The sequence below is a fragment of the Lactuca saligna genome, chromosome 5 (genome assembly GCF_052625555.1).
Source record: "Lactuca saligna cultivar CGN05327 chromosome 5, ASM5262555v1, whole genome shotgun sequence".
In the NCBI taxonomy this organism is placed as follows: domain Eukaryota; kingdom Viridiplantae; phylum Streptophyta; class Magnoliopsida; order Asterales; family Asteraceae; genus Lactuca; species Lactuca saligna.
The window spans coordinates 295,247,845-295,269,565 of record NC_136421.1 but is presented as its reverse complement, the minus strand read 5'-3'; the positions used below and the strand labels follow the sequence as shown (position 1 = coordinate 295,269,565).

The window sequence follows — 21,721 nt, the reverse complement described above, 5'->3', positions numbered from 1 at the left end:
GTTATTATTATTAGTAGAATCAATACACAAAACATTATTTCCTAAGTTATCTACAATAGATACAGCATCATACACACCATCACAAGGTAATGCTTTAAAATAAAGTACATTATTAAAGAAAGCATTAATCGAACCAACTTCATTATCAAATGAAAAGGTGAAACCTTGTTTGTACAATGCATGAAAGGAAATAATATTTCTTGCCATTTCTGGCGAATAACAACACTTATTCAAATCTAAATTTAACCCACTACTTAGCGATAAAGTATAAACTCCAATCTTGGTGACAGGTGTAACTTTCCTATTCCCCATGATTAAGTTTATTCTTCCTTGCTCCACATTCTCACTTCTTCCTAGTCCCTGCAAGTCACAGCAAATATGAATTCCGCAACCTGTATCAAGGACCCAAGATTTCGAATGGGGTGAGTTATTAGAAATGATAGTGTAAATACCTGCATGGTTGGGTTTGACTTTCCCATCCTTTACATCTTGTTGGTACTTTGGGCAGTTCCGCTTCCAATGAGCTTTTTCGTGGCAATAGAAGCATTCAGCCTCTTTTGGGTCAGAAGAAGGAGTAATGAAACCTTTCTTGGTTCCACTTGAAGAAGAGCCATCAAGGGTCCGAGCCTTGGTACCCTTTGAAGATCTCTTTCTCTTCCTCCCTCGACTCTGCCCGATTGCCAAGACCGGAGTTGTTTCTGGAGTAGGAGTGATAGCAACCGACTTCCCCTTAAGACCTGTTTCTGCGGTCTTGAGAAGTCCCTGAAGTTTGCTGAGGGTGACCTCTTCCTTGTTCATGTGATATGTCATGCGGAATTGATCATAGCACGATGGTAAGGAGTGCAAAATGATATCTATTGCAAGCTCCTCAGGGAAGTTCACATTGATTTTCAGCAACCGATCCACATACCTTTGCATTTTCTGCATGTGGCTCGTGACGGACTCTCCGTCCTTCATCATGGTTGTTATCATGGAGCAGATGACTTCGTACCTCTCTTGTCGTGCACTTTGATGGTATCTTTCCATCAAATCTTGGTGCATTTCATAAGGGTAGAAGTCTTCGTAAGACTTTTGGAGTTCAGCTGTCATGGTGGCTAACATGATGCAAGCCACCTTGGTTGCATCTCTTTCATGAGTATGAAAGTCAGCGATCTCCTGGGGAGTTGCAGTGGACTCGTCAATTTCCTTAAGCTCCTTGTCAAGGACATATTCTTTGTCCTCGTAGCGGGTAATCATCCTGATGTTTCTGATCCACTTATTGAAGTTGGATCCATCAAAGGTGACTTTCCCACATAGACTCATAAGAGTAAAGGAGCCATTAGGATTCGAGCCAGAAGCATTAGTTGAAGACATCTGAAAAGAAGGACAAGTTTAGTTTAGATTTAAGAGAGTCCTTAATAAAACACCCAAATGTAATATTAAGGCTAGGAGCCAATCACAATATAATATAACTTAGAAGAGGTATGCCGTAATCTAAGCTATACCATATTTGAAAGGTAGGTGAATGACGATTCACCAATTTCCACCACGAAAACCGAAATATTAAATATTTAGTTTTTATTGGTTTTAGAAATTCCTATATTCTTTGAGATCCAATGAACTTTTCAAAGGCATGTTTCGATCTCGGGAGTACCCTCCAGGTTTTGTGATTGGGATGCCGAGGATCACAAAACGAGGTGTGAAGTAACCATGCAAATCACTTGGTACCTTTAAAGTTTATCACTCAATCGATGTGCCGGTAAACCACACACGCTCCACCGATACTATAATAAACTTTTAAGTCACCCTTTACCTACCTTGTTAAGTCCAAGTTAGTGTGCCGGTTAACCACACACGCTCCACCAACGACTCAGACAAAGTGTAAAGTGTAATTTCATGGATTAGCACCTTATTCACATTTTTCCTAAAGTAACTAAGATTGGGAATTTAATAAACATTTAGTTACTTTATATATTCATCATACTTTGAATGAGAATTTATAAGTCCTTGTCTTACCCGTTCGGCTAACGACCCTCCACCAGTCAAGCAAGCGGTGGGTGAGAATATTCACCCATTAAGTCACCCTTTACCTACCTTGTAGACCGGCTTCGTGAATGAGGCGTACTAGCGGTAAGACGACTTGTTCTTATACATATATATATAATTATTAAATTATCATAATATAAGTATAAGGGTTGAATTTTAACTTTTAAAATTCTAGGGGTTGGAACTAAAGTTTTATCTTAACTTTACTTGTTCCAAAACTTGAGGGCAAGTTTTGTAACTTTCAAAACTTTTCATTTCTTGTAACTTATGAGTTTAATAGAGTCATAAAATGAAGACTCTTCATTTTTATAACTATTTTGTTTTCTTAATGGTTTTTTAACTCAAGTGACTCTTGGTTTTCCATAACTTAAGGATAAGTTATGGACTCCATTAAAACACATTATGATCAAGAATTAAACTACCAAATAGGTTACAAATAATTCCTATGATCATCTAAAACTTCATAAGAACAAGAACATGAATATGAACATAATCAAAAAATTACATAAAACTTTGTAATTTTGATAACTAGTTGTTGTAAATGAATTAGCAAAACATTACACCACCAAAAACAAGTTTATATTTACTAAAACAGTTTAGGGTAATGTTTCTAATTCATTTTCCAGCAACTGAATCGAAATTCTGCACTCATTCGACCCTACTCGCCGAGTGCATGAACATGACTCGTCGAGTTGGTTGAAGATACACATGGACTCGGCGAGTCCCCTCTATGGACTCGGCGAGTCCGATCGCAGACAGCAAATTTTCGATTATGTTTTCAACTTTTAAGAACAAATAAGAACAAACAAGCCTAGGCTCTGATACCACTGATGGGTTTTGAGCATTCTAACACTTCCTAAGTGTACATGCAACCCTAATAACCTTGGATCTATGTTTGTCTAATTTGTCATGCAAAGTTGAATTCCAAGGTTATATCCTATCTAGCATACATGGGGAACATTTTTAACAAAAAGTATAGATAGAATAACTTACCTTGTTGTTGCTTGTGTTCCTTGAAACCTTGTGAGCCTAGCACCTCAAGTGGTGATGCCTCAAATGCTTCACACAACACCAAATACTCTTGGAAGAACTTATGAGAGAATACTCACTTCTCCAAATCGGCCAAGCCCTCTATTTCTTTGTTGCAACCGATTTTGGTGGAGATTATGCTTCTTATATACTGTTGACACATCTAGGGTTAAACCCTAATGTGTCATGACTCTTCATTTCCATGACCCATGGGTTTGTAACTCCCATGGAGCATCCATGGAGCATCCTATGGGTGGAACCCAACTTGATGATCCATGGAGCCTTTTAGCCCACTATACAAGATATGGATGATTTACTTAATCAACCCATATATTTAATTAGTTATCTTTTGATCACTTAATTAATTCTAAATTAATTCTTGATCAAACTAATCAAATAATATTATTAATATATTAGAACTTATAATATATTAATAATCTCCAAGCATTATTTCTCTCATTTAGTTTATCCAATTGCATGGTGCCATGCAACCCAAATGGACCATGCCGGGTCGGGTCAAGTACATACCAGAAATAGTTATGGACTTAGACACCTTATCCAACAAGATGAACCTAATTATAGGCAATAGCAGATCGTCGTCTATTACCAAGATTAATGTTTATTCTAGTGCTTAGTAGTGGGTGATGTTTAGATTTAAATAATTGTTGCTAGTCATCAGAAATGACAAGAAATATTATTTCATTTCATGGTTTAAATAGCCATGGTTTTAGATATTATTTTGATAATGAGAATGGTTTTACTCATGCTTATTATAATGATGTATTTTTTTTGAAGCATTACCTTGTGATGGAGTCTATGAAACTGTGATGGTTGTAGACAATTTAGGAAATAGTGTGTTGAAATTTGATTCGTCTAATGGTTTAGACAAAACATGTTTATGGCATTGTCGTCTTGGACATGTCAACAAGAAACACATTGCCCAACTCCAAAAGGATGGAGTCTTGGAATCGTTTGATTTAAGTTTAGATGATACATCTGAGTCTTGTTTACTTGGAAAGATGACTAAATCACCTTTCATGGGTTCTTGTGAAATAGGTGAGGGATTGTTGGATCTCATACAAACGGATGTGTATGCGCCCTTCAGATCCACCACAAGGGATGAAAATCAAATTTATGTGACTTTTACAGATGATTATAGCAGATATGGATATATCTACTTAATCAAGCATAAGTCAGAAACCATTGAAAAGTTCAAAGAGTTCAAACATGAAGTCAATAATCAATTGGGCAGGAAGATCAATATGCTCAGATCCGATAGAGGTGGTGAGTATCGTAGTATCGAGTTCCATGACTACCTCAAGGAATGTGGAATTGTTTCACAATTAACACCTCCTAGGACACCATAACTTAATGGTGTGGTTGAGAGGCGTAATCGAACTTTTTTGGACATGGTTTGTTCCATGATGATTCGTGCCTCACATACAATATCATTCTAGGGGTATGCCTTAGAGACTGTCACCTAATTCCTAATCTTGTTCCTACAAAGAAACTCGCCAAAACACCTCACAAGATGTGGACAGGGAAGGTTCCCTCATTGGCACATATTAAGGTTTGGGGTTGTAAAGCTTTTGTTAGAGGTGAGACTCATCACAAGCTTGAACCTTAAAGTGAGTGATGTATTTTTCATCGGCTATCCACAAAAGTCCTTTGGATACTTTTTCTACAGACCAAGTGAGAACGTGGTCTTCGTAGCAAGAATAGGAGTCTTTCAAGATATATATATATATATATATATATATATATATATATATATATATATATATATATATATATATATATATATATATATATATATATAGAGAGAGAGAGAGAGAGGGGTCATATGTAAAGAGGACAATGGGAGTGCAATTGATATTGAAGAAATTCAAGAGCCAAGCGATGAAGGAACCTCTAACACTAGCAATCAACCTGAGGAAGAAATTCCAATTAAAACCTATTAACGAGTCATTACCTTTTAGATATTCCAATCGAGTTATAATGACACAAGAGTTTTATGGTTTCCATATAACTATAGATGGTGATACGTTTATCAGTGATAGTACACTGGTAAATTTGGATGAGCCTTCTAACTACAACAAGCCATAGCAGGCCCTGAGTCTGCTAAATGGAAAGAGGCAATGGACAATGAGATCCAGTCCATGTATGACAATCAAGTTTGGAACTTGGCTGACAGTGTACCAGGTCGTAAGATAGTTTGGTTGCAAATGGATCTTCTAGAAGAAGGCTGACATGGATGTTAGGGTCGAAGACATTTTGTAATGAGTCGAAGACCATACCCTTCGTCTACTTGTAATGTATTTACTAAGATGTCTATTTTTACGAAGCTTAAATGTAATGTCTTAGTATTTTTTGTATACTTTCATGTTCCCTATAAATAGAAACTTTACTTAGAGTTAGATAAGAAGTCTTTTACAGAATTTGTCTTTTCTACTCTCTGTAAAACTGTGAAAGTATAATAAAACTGAAACAAGATTATATTTACATCTCATGTTCATTAATATCGTATTCACTCTGATTTGATTCGCATTTACTTGATTCACGATTCATCAATTGGTATCAGAGAAGGATTCAAAAATGTGATCTGATTTTCTGTTGAATCTGTTGTATTTGAATCGAAAATTTTGATTCATAAGTTTCCGCACAATTAGATTCAGATAATCATCAAGGATCTTAAGTTTTGATTCAATTCTTCATTGAATCTACTTAATCGGGTGTTTGTTCTTGAAATTTTATTCAATTCATTCAATCAAAATCAAATTTCTTCAAACTTTTTGAAAAATCAATCCGTACAACAATGGGGAATTTTAATATGAACACGATGACTTCATTCTCGCATCTCTTAGAATCTTCTACAAAAATTCCGATGCTGATTCCAGAATATTACGCTCAATGGGCTGACAAAATGGAGGATTATCTAAACGGTCTAGATGAAGACTTATGGAGTTGCATCTCTTGAACAACACAACCTCCTGCAAATGTTCAAAAGATTGGTTCATCAAATTCAACTGCTGCTGTTGATGAACGTGCTAACAGAATGAAGAAGAAGACAGAAAAGAAGGAAATGAAAGTTGTTGAGGAGAAGAGAGATAATAAATTGAAAGGAGATTCTAGAATAGACTATCACTATTGAAACGGGGACAATCATCGTGCGAATGATTGTATGCTTCGTAAGAAAGAGGAAAAGAAGAACAAGGTGAAAGATGTGGCGTATTATTCGGAGAAGCTGGAGGAGGTTAAAGCGAAAGAAAAAGGCATGTCATGTGTTGCTAAAGGAGAACAGGAGGAAGAAGGTGTGTATCAAATCTAGTGTTCAGGATCAGACGATGATGAAGTGCGTAATCCGACGCATGGTTCTTTGTATGCAAAATACGAAGATGATTCTAACGAAGAGGTCACAGGAAGATGCTTGGTATCCAAATCCGTTGACAAGTCTCCGATGACGACGAACGTACGTTCTATTCTCGAATCTTTCAATATTCCTTTAAATGCATATAATGATGAAATTGTTGCTTTTAATGACACTGTTGCTTATTTCGATTCGATTGTTGTGTATGTTAGTAACGAAGCTAAGAAACTTAGCTTACAATTGTTAGAGACACAAAAGAAGCTAGATTCGAAAATCACTAAGATAGAATGTTTAGAATTACAAATCACAAACATAATGTGTGATAGAGACTCTCTTTCAAGCGATGTAAAACTCTTGTTAGCACAAAGAAATATCTACTATAATTATACAAAGAGACTCTATGGAAAACTTACAGCTTTGCATCATTCTAGTGACATTTGCAAAGAACAACATAGAAAGTTATTACCTTTTCTATCTTTTGAGAGAGAGAAGGTTGATAACATTTCTTATGATTGTGAGAAAACAATTGCTGGATTTGACAAAATTCCAGATGACAGATATGCATAAGGCTTAGTAAAAATAGATGAATGTCTTGATTCAAATGAAGTGATTGATATTGTTAATGAAACCTTGATCAAATCTGAACAATTTAAAATTTTGAAAAAGACCGAGAATTCGAAATTCGACTTACAAACTAATTTTTCTGATATTGAAGATGTTTATGATAATATTAGTGAAATTAGTGAGTTTGAGGATGTTGATTGTTCACAGTTATCTGTCATTAATGTCACATCAAAATCTAAAGGAAAATAAATTGTTAAGGATTCGAAAGTTAAGATTGACACTGACAAACCTTCAACTTCGAAAGTTAGTGATGATGAAAATCAAACAGATGACAGTGATAATGAAAATGACGAAGAAAATGAAATTCCACGAAAAGTTGTGGACCAAGTGTATGGAGACACTAAAAAGTTCGAAAAAGTGTTGTATGAAATAGGAGCACATTATTTGGAAACCAACACTGTGGTTTATCCGAATTTTAAGTGCACTGATGATGTGATATTACCAAATCAAGTGTTTGTTACTACTCGAAACGTTGAGAATATCAAACTTGAGTTCAAGAAATTGATTGAAGAAGACAACAAGAAAACCACTGACGAAGGATTCTTTTCCAATAAAAGCACTATCGAAAATAATCTAACAAAGAACACATATGTTTTCCAAAGACAAAAACCTCAACAAAACTGGGTTGAGAAATCAAAAGTTGTGAATGAGGTTTTAAAACAAAAACTTGAGGAAAATGAAAATGTTGTTAAATTAAATTCAAAAGAATTCAAAGAACAAATTGACAAATTTTAGAAAGATAATAAAATTTCAAAAAGGAAAGCAAGAATGAAATTTTTTTGGCAAACCATTGAGTCACGAAAAACTCAAAATGATTTGAAATGAAAACATCTAAAATGCCAAAAACCCAATTTGTTAAAAATAAGCCTACTTTTTCATCTTATTCAGACAACAGGAAAATTTTCACTCAACACAAAGTTTCAAAAGATCCGAAAACATCTTTTTTGACAAAGGCTCATCATTTTTCAAAGAAATTTCAAAATCAAAATGTTGAAAATTGTTTTTCAAATCAAAAGAAAATTTTTCAACAAAGAGATATTTCGAAAACAACAGTCACAAACAAATTTGATGGAAGTTATGCTCAGAAATTTCATCCTAATTCAAATGTTGATTATGTTCCACAAAAACCGAACTTTCCAAATCCTTCGGTGAAACAACCTTCAAAAATTTCGTAAACAAAAGGGTTGTCTCAAGCGAAAAATATTGATCATTGGCTTGAAGGAAAAGGTCACATGTATCAGTCTAGGAATTATTCTCAACAACAAATCAAAGATGCTTATGAAAGTATGTGAATACTTCGTTAACTGGAAGCTCATCGTCAAATGATTCGAATGTTTCAATCAAGAAATGGAGAGCAGTTGAGAAAGCAACGAATGTCGAATCACAATCTAAGAGGACGAAGGATGTTGTCAGTAACAATCCCAAACTATCGAAAACTTATGTTTCGAGTCCTTTACCTAGTGATGTGGACTTAATCGACAGTTTCAAAACCAAAATTTGTGGTTGGGTTAAGCATACTGCATTTCATTCTGTTCTTAAAGCTAATTTTCAAGGACCCAAACAGCCTTGGGTACCTAAATTCTTTCAATGATCGCATGTATTACGTGACGAGCAATATGATGAGAAATGGTATATCGATAGTGGTTGCTCACGTCACATGACTGGACGAAAGGAGAATTTGCGAGATTATCGAAGCCTGGATAATGCTGGAGTTGTGAAGTTTGGAACCAATCACAAATGTCACGTCAGAGGCTATGGAAAGTAATGAATGGACAATTCACTGTAAATCGAGTTGCATATGTCGAAGGCCTTAAACATAATTTGATAAGTGTTTCGCAACTAGTTGTGCGTACTGGCAATCAAGTTGTGTTTAACGAAGAAGGCAATATTATTTCGAAGATAGACACAAAAGAAGTGTTGCTGAAATCAAAATGACACGGCGATATATTTACCCTTGATATCAAACCGATTGTTGGTAAACCTTCAATTTGTTTACTTTCGAAAGCTAATTATGATGTTAGCTAGTTGTGGCATCGTCGGTTATCTCATTTAAATTTTCGGAATTTAAATAAGTTGTTAACTGAAGATCTTGTTCAAGACTTACCAGTTTTAAAATTTGATAATGATACTTTATGTGTAGCTTGCGAACAAGGGAAACAACATCGCAAAGGACATCCAGTTGTGATAGATTTGAAAATCGTGGAACCGTTGGAACTTCTTCATATTGACCTTTGTGGACCATCAACTATTGAAACTCTCAACAAGAAGCGGTACATTTTGGTTATTGTTGATGATTTTTCAAGATTTACGTGGGTATATTTTCTCAGGTTAAAATTTGAAGTTGCCCAGACGATGATTGAATTTATCAAGCAAATTGAGAAAAGTCCGAAGAAGAGTGTTCGAAAGATCAAAAGTGATAATGGGTCTAAGTTTAAGAACAAATTCTTGGACTCGATCTTAATTGAAAAAGGAATTTCGCATCATTTTTCATCACCATATACACCACAACAAAATGGTGTCGTTGAACGGAGGAATAGGTCACTTTGCGAAGCAGCAAGAACAGTGTTGACATATGCGAATCTTCCTCAATATCTTTGGGCTGAAGCTGTATCCACAACATGTTTTACTCAGAATCGTTCATTTATTCATAGACGTTTCAATATCACTCCATATGAAATAATCAATAATCTAAAACTAAATGTTAAATTTTTCCATGTGTTTGGTTGTAGGTGCTTTATCATGAATCTCAAGGATTATCTTTAGAAGTTTCAAGCTAAGCGCATCCGACGTTGACTGGACCTCGCATTTGGACCAATCGGAAGAAGCCATGAGTTCGGTTACTGTTCATGCGAGATTATCCGAATTTTCTTTTATTTTTAATTCAAAAATCTTCTGAAAATCATAACTTTCGCATACGAGCTCCGTTTTTGACGTTCTTTATATGCACGCGTAGGTGGGAAAGTAGTCTATAACTTTCGTTTAGACTTCGTCGGCTAATTTTGACTTTATCTTTAATATTATTATTTTTAACAGACCAGGATAGGAAAATCCGTTAAAAATTCATAACTTCTTTATCTGACGTCCGTTTTCGTCAGACTTTTTATCGTTGTCCTAGTATTAACGAGAACTTCGATTCTCGTTTAAGTTGTTTTAGTTAAATCTCGCTCGATCTTTATTTCGAGTTTTTAGCTGTCTACTGCTAATTTGAACTTTAGAAAAATCATAGCTTCTTCCTATGAAGTCAGATTCAAATGTTCAATATATGAAAGTTCATTATTTTTACAAGTTCTTCAAATTTCATTAAGGTCACTAAGGCTAAAAAGTAGTTTATCAAACACTCACTTTTTACGCGAAATAGCGTTTGTCGGATTTATCGCGGATCTTCGATTGATCATAACTTCTTTGTTATAACTCGGTTTTGGGAGTTCTTTATATTTTTGGAATCCTTGTTAAAATCTCTATGATTTGGTTCATCCCAATTAAGTTTTTTAACACTTAAATTTTGAGGGTCAATTATGTAAATATACTCAATATGATAAAATTTCTCTTTATTATATAAAAAAGAACTACAAATTACACTATTACATAGGTTTGAAATGACGATTTGTTACATTATCCCACCCACGGGTTCTTCCACAAAGTTAAGATTCTCGTTTAATTCGATTTCATCGATTGGGATTACGAGAGTCTCCTCAGATAAGCATTTCTTTAAGTTAGACACGTGGAATGTAGGATGTATGTTATTGAGTTGTTGCGACAGATTAAGTTTGTAAGCTACTGGATCGATTCTAGCAAGAATTTCAAATGGTCCAATGTATCTTGGGTTTTAATTTTCCATGCTTTCCAAAGCGCATCGTGCCTTTCCAGGGTGAAACTTTCAACATAACTCGATCACCAACCTGGAACTCCAAGGGTTTTCTTCGTTTATTGGCGTAGCTTTTCTGTCTGTCTATGGAAGCTTTTAATCTTTCTCGGATATGTACTATCATCTCGGTAGTCTCTCTGATGATTTCTGGACCTGTGAGAGTCATTCAACAAATATATACATTTCATAAAAGAAATGTATTTTCATTATATAATCAATGTTTACCAAAGCATTTCATAAAAGAAATGTATTTTCATTATATAATCAAAACTCGGGATGTCATGTTCCGATACAGACCATAAAGCATAAACAATAACATTACAAGTCATTCAACAAATATATACATATACAGACTTGCAAAGAAAACAACTTGATGGTTCATCCATCTTATGCCCTTGCGCCACTTCCTATAATACAAATAAAACTGAGTGGGTTAGGCTTGGGAGCCTGGTGAGCATATAGGGTTTTCAACCCACAATAAATAATTAAATTAATTTTCATCAACCAACAATAACCCAATTACCCATTCCCGTTATTCTCACTTTATGTCCCTAAAATAACTAACACAAGGGACCTAGTTTAAGAATATTTCATCGGGGTGACAACACATGCTTCGGGGGTTCCTCAGCAATATAAGTCAAATAAGGCAACCATAAGGGGGATGGAATACAGCGAATGAACACCCAAGTTCATTAACACCTACAGGTTATGAGTCTGCTAGCGTTCCACTGGACTGTTTAGAAAAGTCCGTAGTCATCATCTAAATTCCGCTAGATGACTGGATCAAAACAACATCGAGGCCTCTCATTTGTTTATTACACACCAACTATCTACCCATGTTCTACCCAACATATTAGTAGATAAAACATACATTTTTATACATAGTTTCAAAACCTGTATAGCATGCTCAATCAATACATTTTCCACACAACAGATGAGAGGCCTCGATGTTGTTTTGATCCAGTCATCTAGCAGAATTTAGATGACGACCACGGACTTTTCTAGACAGTCCAGTGGAACGCTAGCAGGCTCATAACCTGTAGGTGTTAATGAACTTGGGTGTTCATTCGATGTATTCCATCCCCCTCATGGTTGCCTGATTTGACTTATATTGCTGAGGAACCCCCGAAGCATGTGTTGTCACCCCGATGAAATATTCTTAAACTAGGTCCCTTGTGTTAGTTATTTTAGGGACATAAAGTGAGAATAACGGGAATGGGTAATTGGGTTATTGTTGGTTGATGAAAATTAAGTTAATTATTTATTGTGGGTTGAAAACCCTATATGCTCACCAGGTTCCCAAGCCTGACCCACTCAGTTTTATTTGTATTACAGGAAGTGGCGCAAGGGCATAAGATGGATGAACCATCAAGTTGTTTTGTTTGCAAGTCTGTATATGTATATATTTGTTGAATGACTTGTAATGTTATTGTTTATGCTTTATGGTCTGTATCGGAACATGACATCCCGAGTTTTGATTATATAATGAAAATACATTTCTTTTATGAAATGCTTTGGTAAACATTGTTTTATCACGTTTTGTTTTTGGGAACAAATTCCGCAACTCTTTCAAATCAAAAGGATTTAGTCTGAAATTATTTTAAAAGCATAAATGAAAATCGATCTTTTCTGGCCGAGATTTTGGGGATGTCACATATGGTATCAGAGCATTAGTTTAAGCGAACTAGGAATTTGTAGGATTTCTAGACTTAAACTTAAAATACTAAGTGAAGTTTTGAGATATGTGTCGGTTATGCTTTAGACACGAGCACTAGTTTATTTTAGGAAAGTTGTCTAAAATGTTTTTATGTGCTAAATGTTATATGTTGCCATATATGATATTATTTGTTCGGATCTATGGTCTGTTGCCGACCGGATCTAAAAACCTTATGTGTGTAGGATTCTAAGCGTACGTCTACGAATTTAGAACTAGTATGTAAAAGTTTCGGAGTGATAAGGAAAGCGTAAAGAAAAGTATTTTTTTCTGGTTTTGAAAAATAAGGGATGCCACACCGAGATCACATTAGGTTATTTGATTGTGCACTTCACACCTCTAAACTCATTTTTAAAATTGCAGCTTATTTGATAGTGAACTTCACATCTCTAAACTTATTTTAAAGTTATTTATTTAATTAAAAATTCAGTTAGAATATAACTAATACATATTTATATATAACATTATGTTCTGAATGTAAAAAACTTGTATTCATACAAAAAATGTGGTTTTTAAATGAAAAAATATATATATTTATACAACTTCAAATGGAACAAAAAAATTATTTGTGTGGTTTCAAATGAAAAATGGCCAACATTGAACAAAATTGAAAAACATGATGCTCAATTTGAAACAAAAAATAGTGTCAAAACTGAAGGGAAAAAAAAAAAAAAACTTAGTGTCAAAACTAACATGTTAGCATGCTATATCAGCAGACAATCAGGTTGACTGGTTACGTTGTCAGAATTGTAACAAATTAAAAACAGAGTGTCCAATTTAAGACAAAAAATAACGCAATGCTAAGACCATCTCCAACCCATCCCTATTTTTTCCCCTAAAAATGGAGTAAAAAATGGAATAACTAGTGTTTTATCTCCAACCATACTCCATTCCCCCCCCCCCCCCCCCCCCTCCCATTTTTAACTACAAAAAGTATATTCTATTATTCCAACTTACATATATTTGCAAACACACCCCTCTACTAATTTAGTTTTAACAAATATATAATTTATATTTTTTTCATTACATTAATATTAAAAAAATATATTATATTTATAATACACTTATAAATAAATATTATACACGAATTTATAAAAGTATTACACATACACACTTATAAATAAATATTATACATACATTTATATAAATATTAGACATGCGTATTTTTAAATAAATATTATACATGCATAGATAACATATTTATGCGTTGGCATAAATTTCCCACAAATGATCAACTAACGCATTTCGTAGACTGAAGTGTGTTTCTTTATCTTTAATACGTTTATATCGAATAAGAAATTGTTGGAATTGATTGTCTTCGTCTGTCGTCAATTCAACCTCTATCATATTTGTAATATATATTTTAATTATAAGTTTTTGTAAAATACGTTATCATTTTTTAGAATTTCAATATGTATTTAATTTTTATATGAATTTGATGAAAAAAACAAATTTTATATTTATAATTAATTAATATAATTTAATATATAATAAAATATTATAATTATTAAATATTATATTTAAATTATAATTAGTAGGTAAAAACGAACTATAAATATATAAATATATAAATAGAGGGACTAAAACCGACAAAGCAAAGTTCATCCCATTTTGGAGAAAATGAATAGTATACCACCATATTTGGTATAATACTATTCATATCCCCCAAAATGGGGGAATAAATGGGGGAAGGTTGGAGAATAATGGGGGAGAAAATAAGAGAAAAAATAAAGAATAGAAGTGAGATAAATATGCTCTAAAATCCATGCTTTTCATAAAATTACATAATTAATCCCTAAAAAAACAAAATTACAGAAATTGTCCCCATGTTCCACTGAAAGAGTCATGTCTAATGAAAAAATTACATAAATGTTTCGTATATAAGAAACATTAGAAAAATTGTATGAAAAATATAAAATTAATAAACTCGATCCATTGTGCGGGCTACACAACTAATTTTATTTTATTTTTAGTATTAGATTTGTTCATATAGTTTAATATTAAAAAACTGTTTGGAACACATCGAAACTTTCTTGGTGTGGTCATTTATAAAAATTAACTCATGCTAAAAACATGGTAAACACACATTTGATGATCACATGTTTCACTTGTCACAAATATGGTAAACACACATTATTGATCACATTTTTCACTTGTCACTAGTTATATATTATAAACCTGATCAATAAAGCATGTACAAATTTTAAAACCAAGTACTTGAATATTTTTATTACATGTTTCACTTGTTAGTTAAAGCATGCACAAATTCTAAACCCAAGAACTTCAATATATTTATTACATGTTTCACATGTTAGTTGTTAGCATGGTTCGAAAAGGCGTACCATCGCGTGCTGTCGTCTCGAAAATGTTTAAGAGGGGTTTGTTAAACGTAACGCAAACGTATCAAAGTTCGTCTTATCGTATTACAACGATAGTTTCTTTTTTCTAATTGGATATGAAACAATTATGTTTTATTGACTTTTTCATATTAACTGTTATAACAGTTCTAAAAACTTGATGTATATATATATATATATATATATATATATATATATATCATGACTTGCTACTACGCCCTGTACTTGATTGTTAAAGCATCTCCATCCCACTCTCATTCTCTATTTTTTTTCATATTTTTTCCGCTATTCTTCTCCAACCCTCTCCTATTTATTCCTCAATTTTGGGGGATTTGAATAGTATTACACCAAATATGGTGTTATACTATACATTTATCCCAAAATGGAGGTGAACTTTGTGTTGTTGGTTTTAGTCCTCCTATTATATATTTTTACATTTTTAGTTCATTTTTACCTACTAATTATAATTTAAATATAATATTTAATGCTTATAATATTTTGTTATATATTAAATTATATTAATTAATTATAAATATAAAGTTTGTTTTCTGTTCATCAATTTCATATAAAATTTTAAATACATATTGAAATTTTAAAAAACGATAACATATTTTACAAAAAACTTATAATATATATATATATATATATATATATATATATATATATATATATATATATATATTACAAACACCATAACATATGCTATTAAACTTATAGTTATATATTACAATAATAATCTAATAAAAACCAACTAGTAACAATAGTATTGTTTATTTATTTAATATTTATTTGAAAGTGTGTATGTGTAATATTTTTATAAATGCATATATAATATTTAGTTACAAGTTTATTATAAATATAATCATTTGTATTTAATATTAATGTAATGAAAAAAAAATATAGATTATATATTTGTTAAAACTAAATTAGTAGAGGGGTGTGTTTGATAATGTATGTAAGTTGGAATAATAGAATATACTAGGAATATACTTTTTGGGGGTAAAAATGAGATAAAAAATTGAGTATGATTGGAAATGAAACACTATTTACCCTACTATTTACCCTATTTTTGAAGAAAAAAATGAAGGTGGGTTGGAGATGATTTATCGAATCATTTATCCTTTTTAGAACTATAACCAAATTAAATGAATTCTGGCTGCCAAATACTTGCATTCTTTTGCGGTTGTTTTTATTATATGATTTAATAAAAGTGATCATTATTATATATTAATGAAATAATTAGGTTTGAATAAACAAGTAAATAAATTATAAATAAAAAATTACTTCGCTTTACATAATTTTAAATTATTATAATTTAATTTTCAAATACAATAATTATTCTGAAAGCGAAATTCGAAACACTTTTTAAATATTATTTTACAAAAAAATAATATTTAAATAAAGGAAAGAGTGCATATTAAAATAGTGCTATTTCTTTTTAAATTGCAGTGCCCACAGCACCATCTCCTCCAATCATCCTCCACCACCTTCTCCTTTTCTTTCTCTCTCTCGTTTGGTATTCCTGCTTTTCCCTTCTCAAATTCATCATCTTTTTTTCTGTTTTCCCTAAAGAAAAGGGTAGAAATCGTCCTCAAGTAACCCTTTTTCTCCTTCACATAACCCAAAGATCCAAGAATTCAACACATAATCTTTCCTATTTTGGAGAGAGAAGGTTTTTTTTTTGTGTATTTTCTTTACCATTTCAAGCTTTTTAGGAAACCCCCTTTGCATACACAACACTCTGTCTTCTCATTTTTTAACTACCAACTGCCTTTTTCCCCTTTCCTAAACGATATGTCAAGAACTTCCCTGTTTTCCAATTTTAGAAATCATCCCCCAATTTCTGTTATCAGTTCAGACTTCAGATCATGTTCAATGTTTCTAGGGTTTTCTTGATGTTTATCAATCTAATTTCGGGAATATATTGTGGTTAAGTTTCAAAAAGGTGTGTCTTTTAAAGATTCCTCAGGTGGTTGGGTGGTTGGCCATAGTAAACAGAAAAAAAAAACTATTCGGATTCCTTTAAAATGCGTCTTGATTTTTAACCTTCTGTTACATAACGTTCCTACATTTGCTCCCCTGTTTTTTCTCTGCTCCTAATTTTCTAATATAAACTTCTAAAAATCCGATCTTGATTGTTCGGGGTGCTTTAATTCAGTTTCAATGAAGTGGGAAACAGATATCCTTTCGAATTCGTCAAGTTGGATGATGGAAGATAGCTTAAAGAGCAGAATATGGACTCCTCTTGAGAACAAATTGTTCGAGAATGCGCTTGCAAAGTTTGATAAAGACACTCCTGATCGGTGGCAGAGGGTGGCGGAGATGGTCCCGGGGAAGACGGTGGCGGATGTGATGCGACAGTATAAGGAATTGGAAGATGATGTGAGCAGTATTGAAGCAGGGCTATATCCCAAGTATGGGTATAATAATAACACTTGTCCTTTTACTTTAGAATGGGGGAATAATCATGGTTTGGATACGTCCAGGTCTCCGCCGTATGGCGGCGGAGGAAAGAGGTCTTCGGTGGATGTGGTCGCTGCCGGTCGTCCTGTTGAACAAGAAAGGAAAAAGGGAGTTCCGTGGACAGAAGAAGAGCATAAGTAAGTCTCATCAACCCATTTCAGATTTCTTTTGCTTTCTTTGCTTTTTGCAATTTCTTGATTAATTTGATTGTAATCTGAAATGGGTATTTGGGAATTTGTTCACACAGATTGTTTCTATTGGGGCTAAAGAAGTACGGAAAAGGAGATTGGAGAAATATATCAAGAAATTACGTTGTGACAAGAACACCAACCCAAGTTGCAAGCCATGCTCAGAAGTATTTCATCCGGCAGCTTTCCGGTGGGAAAGATAAGAGAAGAGCAAGTATTCATGATATAACAACCGTGAACGTTAATGAAAATCAAAACTCCTTGCCAAAAAATAAAAGAACATCACCGGAGCAATGTAAGTTTCAGTGGAGCCACCCCGGTGGTGGTGGTGGTGGTGATGCAGCCATGGCATTCGACCAAACAAATGGGAGCATGTTTATGTCTCCGAGATACAGAGGTAATGGTGGTTTACATGAATTTTATGGTGGATCTCAGAGCATGGTTTTAAAGATGCAACCTGCGATGCATTACACTCATGGATGAGCCAACATTTTCGTTTGATAACATATGTAGTGATTATTGAAAATGATTGTTTCTCTTTTTTGTTTGATTTAAGTAGTTTGTTACTTTGTTTATATGTTTTCTTTTTCAGTTTTTTGAGTTTTTTTTTATCACTCTCTTGTTGTGTTATCTATAATGTGAATATTGTAGTTGTTTAGCATCTTAGTCTTGGAGCGATTTGATTCCATGGCAAGTTTGTAACTTAGAGGGGATGATAAGGGTAATTATGTCTTTTACATAAGACAAAAGATTAATAACGAGTCTCTGTTCCATGTTGTTTCATCTTTTGGATGAGATTTTTTTTTTTTAAATTGTTGACTAATTGACATTAGAAAAGGATGCCAAATACAATAAAAAGCTGTCATGTCGAGTCGTGTCTTTGTTAACAACCTGACATTGTATCTTGTGCACCAAACAATCACAGTTTACATGACATTAAAAAAGAAAAAGGACCTCATAAACATCAATAGAAAATTTCCATCTGAGTTATATTCGTATATGGCATAACAAACAAACACACTTCGTATTGGACTTAATCTATATTATACTAAGATATGACTTATTTGTGTCTATAGACAAATTTGCAACTTTTTATATTCTCATCTAAAAAGATAGATGGAATAGAGACATGCACGGTGTGTAAGAATTGGATGATCTTGTAATCCTCGTTATAAAAAAATTACGTTAGAAAGTTTGTCCAATATTACAATGTCTCATATAACAAATGCAAACTCATAAGCAATTAAATGGTAAAACGATGGTTGCACTACTATACACACATTGTTACACATCAACGCGTGTTGCACTACTATACACACATTGTTACACATCAAGGCATGTATATTCTAATATACAATACACTTGATGTGGAAATGAAGGTAGTCGATCCTTCCTAGTTTGCTAGTCACACCCGAATCTAAATCCCACTAGCACATGAAGCATCTTATGCTTCAAGAGCAAGACCACACATACCTTCTACATTTCCTTTATCTTGATGAAGATCTTTCTCAAGTAATTGCCTTTTAAGATCATATTTCCTCAACGATTAAACAGAAAAGCATGATTTCCTTGTACAAAGTAAGATACATCACACCAAGCCTATCTTTATTTTCTAGGCTGAAATTGTATGCTTCGACTCTCATTTTTTGGTTTCCAATCATATATCAAAAACCCAACCCACAACTAAATATCTGTTAGAGGTTTAAATATTTGGAGTTTCTATTGTTAGTAGTTTACCATCACATTTACCTATTTATTTATCTATTAGTAAATTACATAAAATGTCTCTATGGTTTGGTTAATTTCGTATTTTTGATCCTTAAGTTAAAATTATGATATGTTACATCCTTATGGTTTCTGAATATTATACTTCAGGTCTTTGCTCCATATAAAAAGATCAGATTATCCTTTTTTTCTTTTGTCTTTTTCTTTTAACAATTATATATATATATATATATATATATATATATATATATATATATATATATATATATATATATATATATATATATATTGTAGGTTTATTTGATTTTTATTTCAATAGAATTAATATAGATTATTTATAAAACTATTTTTATTTTTTAAATCAATTATCTAAGTTATATAAAATCACATTATTATTTATTTATCTTTCTTTTTGGTGATTTAAAAATCGTTTAATATTTTTGATGTTTTATTTGAATATATTATTTGAAGTTGTTATTAACATTTTGTTTGTTTAGATTATATAATGATTTTTTGTACGTTTTATTCGAATAGACAAACTAAAATAAAAACATAAATATTATTGACGTTTTATTCGAATATATTATTTGATATTGTTTTGTAATGTTTTGTTCGTTTACATTATGTAATGATGTTTTTTATATTTTGTTTGAATAAACAAATTAAACTAATAAACAATAACTATAAATCATCCAATATAATTATTTAATATTGTTTTTTATGTATTTTTTTTGTTTACATCATTCAATTATATGTTATTATTTGTTCTTTAATTCATTTTTAAAAGGTTTTATGGTTTTATGTGTTTTTCGTTTACATCATTCGTTTATATGTTAGTACTTCTTCATTTATTGCCTGAATAATTATATTTTTTCGTATAACTATTTATGAAAAAAAAAACAAAGTAAAACTATTCAATCTTATATATATATATATATATATATATATATATATATATATATATATATATATATATATATATATATATATATATAGTTACAAGAAAAAGAAAAAAAAAGAACATTAAATAATCTATTGGAAGACTAATAGTTATCTGGGTTATTGTTTTAATTTCTTTATTCGAAAACAAACGTCAAAAAAATAATTATATAATATAAACGAGAAAAGGTCAAAAAAAAAACATTAAATAATATCTTCAAATAAAACATCAAAAATAATAAACGATTTTTAAACCACAAAAACAAAGATAAATAAATAAAGTTAATAATAATAATAATAATAATAATAATAATAATAATAATAATAATAACAACTAGTTAGATGACTTATCTCTTAGAAGGACTTGTAGTTCTTGACCATTGAAAGCTTGAGCACCTCAAGTGTGATGTCTCTAATGGTTCACAAACACCAATACGCAAGAGGAGGCTTGGGAGAATAAGTTACTTAGCACAAAATCAATACACACTCTCCAAGAATGTTGTGGCAACCGATTTTGGTTCTAGAGGGATCTATTTATAGTGTAGCAAATGTTAGGGTTACACCTTGTAAACCCTAATGACCTTTCATATTAATTAGGCTCCATGGGTTAAAGCCTCCATGGACTATCTATGGATTATCACCTTGGTTTAACCCATCCTAAATAACATAGATCATTAGCTCACATTATAATAATCATTGATACATAATGAATCCCTATATATTTAATTAGTCTCTTTTGATCAAAAAATTAATTCCTAATTAATTCTTGATAATAATAATTAAATAATGTGATTTCATACTAATAAATAACCTTATTCTCAAAAGTCTATCCTATCAAATTGCACTGGTGAAGACAACCCAAAATGACCATACTACAATCAGGTCAAGTACATCCCAGTTATATTTATAGGCTTAGACACTAAATCCAGCATGTAGAAGCATAAAGTTGGAAACTTTATGGTTTGGGATGCTAGTTGGGGCTAAGACTGAAAATTTGACGTAGTGACTTAAGGAATTAATCCCTCAAAATGAAGTTATTAAGCTATTGCATAGGTTGGGCGTACCTTGTCGTACGTCGTGCGTACGCCTAAGGGAGCCCGATCTGGATCGCAAGTGCGCGGGGCATACGAGCTGAGTACGTTGAGCGCACTTGGTCTGGGTTGACTTTTCTTGACCCTTTGACTTTGACAAAGGTTGACCAAGTTTGACTTAAGGTCATTTTGGATATTTTGAGCAATAGTTGAGTCTTAGTCTCTATTTGTTGAATATGTAACCTGTAGAGCCGGTATTTCGAGCAGTTTACCGTTCAACTTTTCTAACAAATTGTAAGGTGAGTTTTCCTTACTATACTTTCGGGTCGAATGCACCAAGGCCGGCCTATTGGATTGATATCCTGGTTTACCGTATGTTGTTATGTTGTAGTGA

At 32.5% G+C, this 21,721-nt stretch overlaps 1 protein-coding gene across 2 annotated transcripts; it reads left to right on the top strand.

Moving 5' to 3' along the window:
- The first annotated feature begins 16,421 nt into the window (after window positions 1-16,421).
- On the top strand, window positions 16,422-18,415 carry LOC145048267 (transcription factor DIVARICATA-like). 2 transcript variants are annotated; one of them, XM_078996713.1, is made up of 3 exons: window positions 16,422-17,395; window positions 17,468-17,581; window positions 17,692-18,415. In XM_078996713.1, exons 1-3 carry the CDS (start codon window positions 17,145-17,147, stop codon window positions 18,113-18,115), a joined length of 789 nt encoding a protein of 262 aa, XP_078852839.1. In that variant the 5' UTR covers window positions 16,422-17,144; the 3' UTR covers window positions 18,116-18,415. The 2 variants fall into 2 exon arrangements, with proteins under 2 accessions (XP_078852839.1, XP_078852838.1); XM_078996712.1 differs by having other exon boundaries at window positions 16,422-17,581.
- Window positions 18,416-21,721: the final 3,306 nt, after the last annotated feature.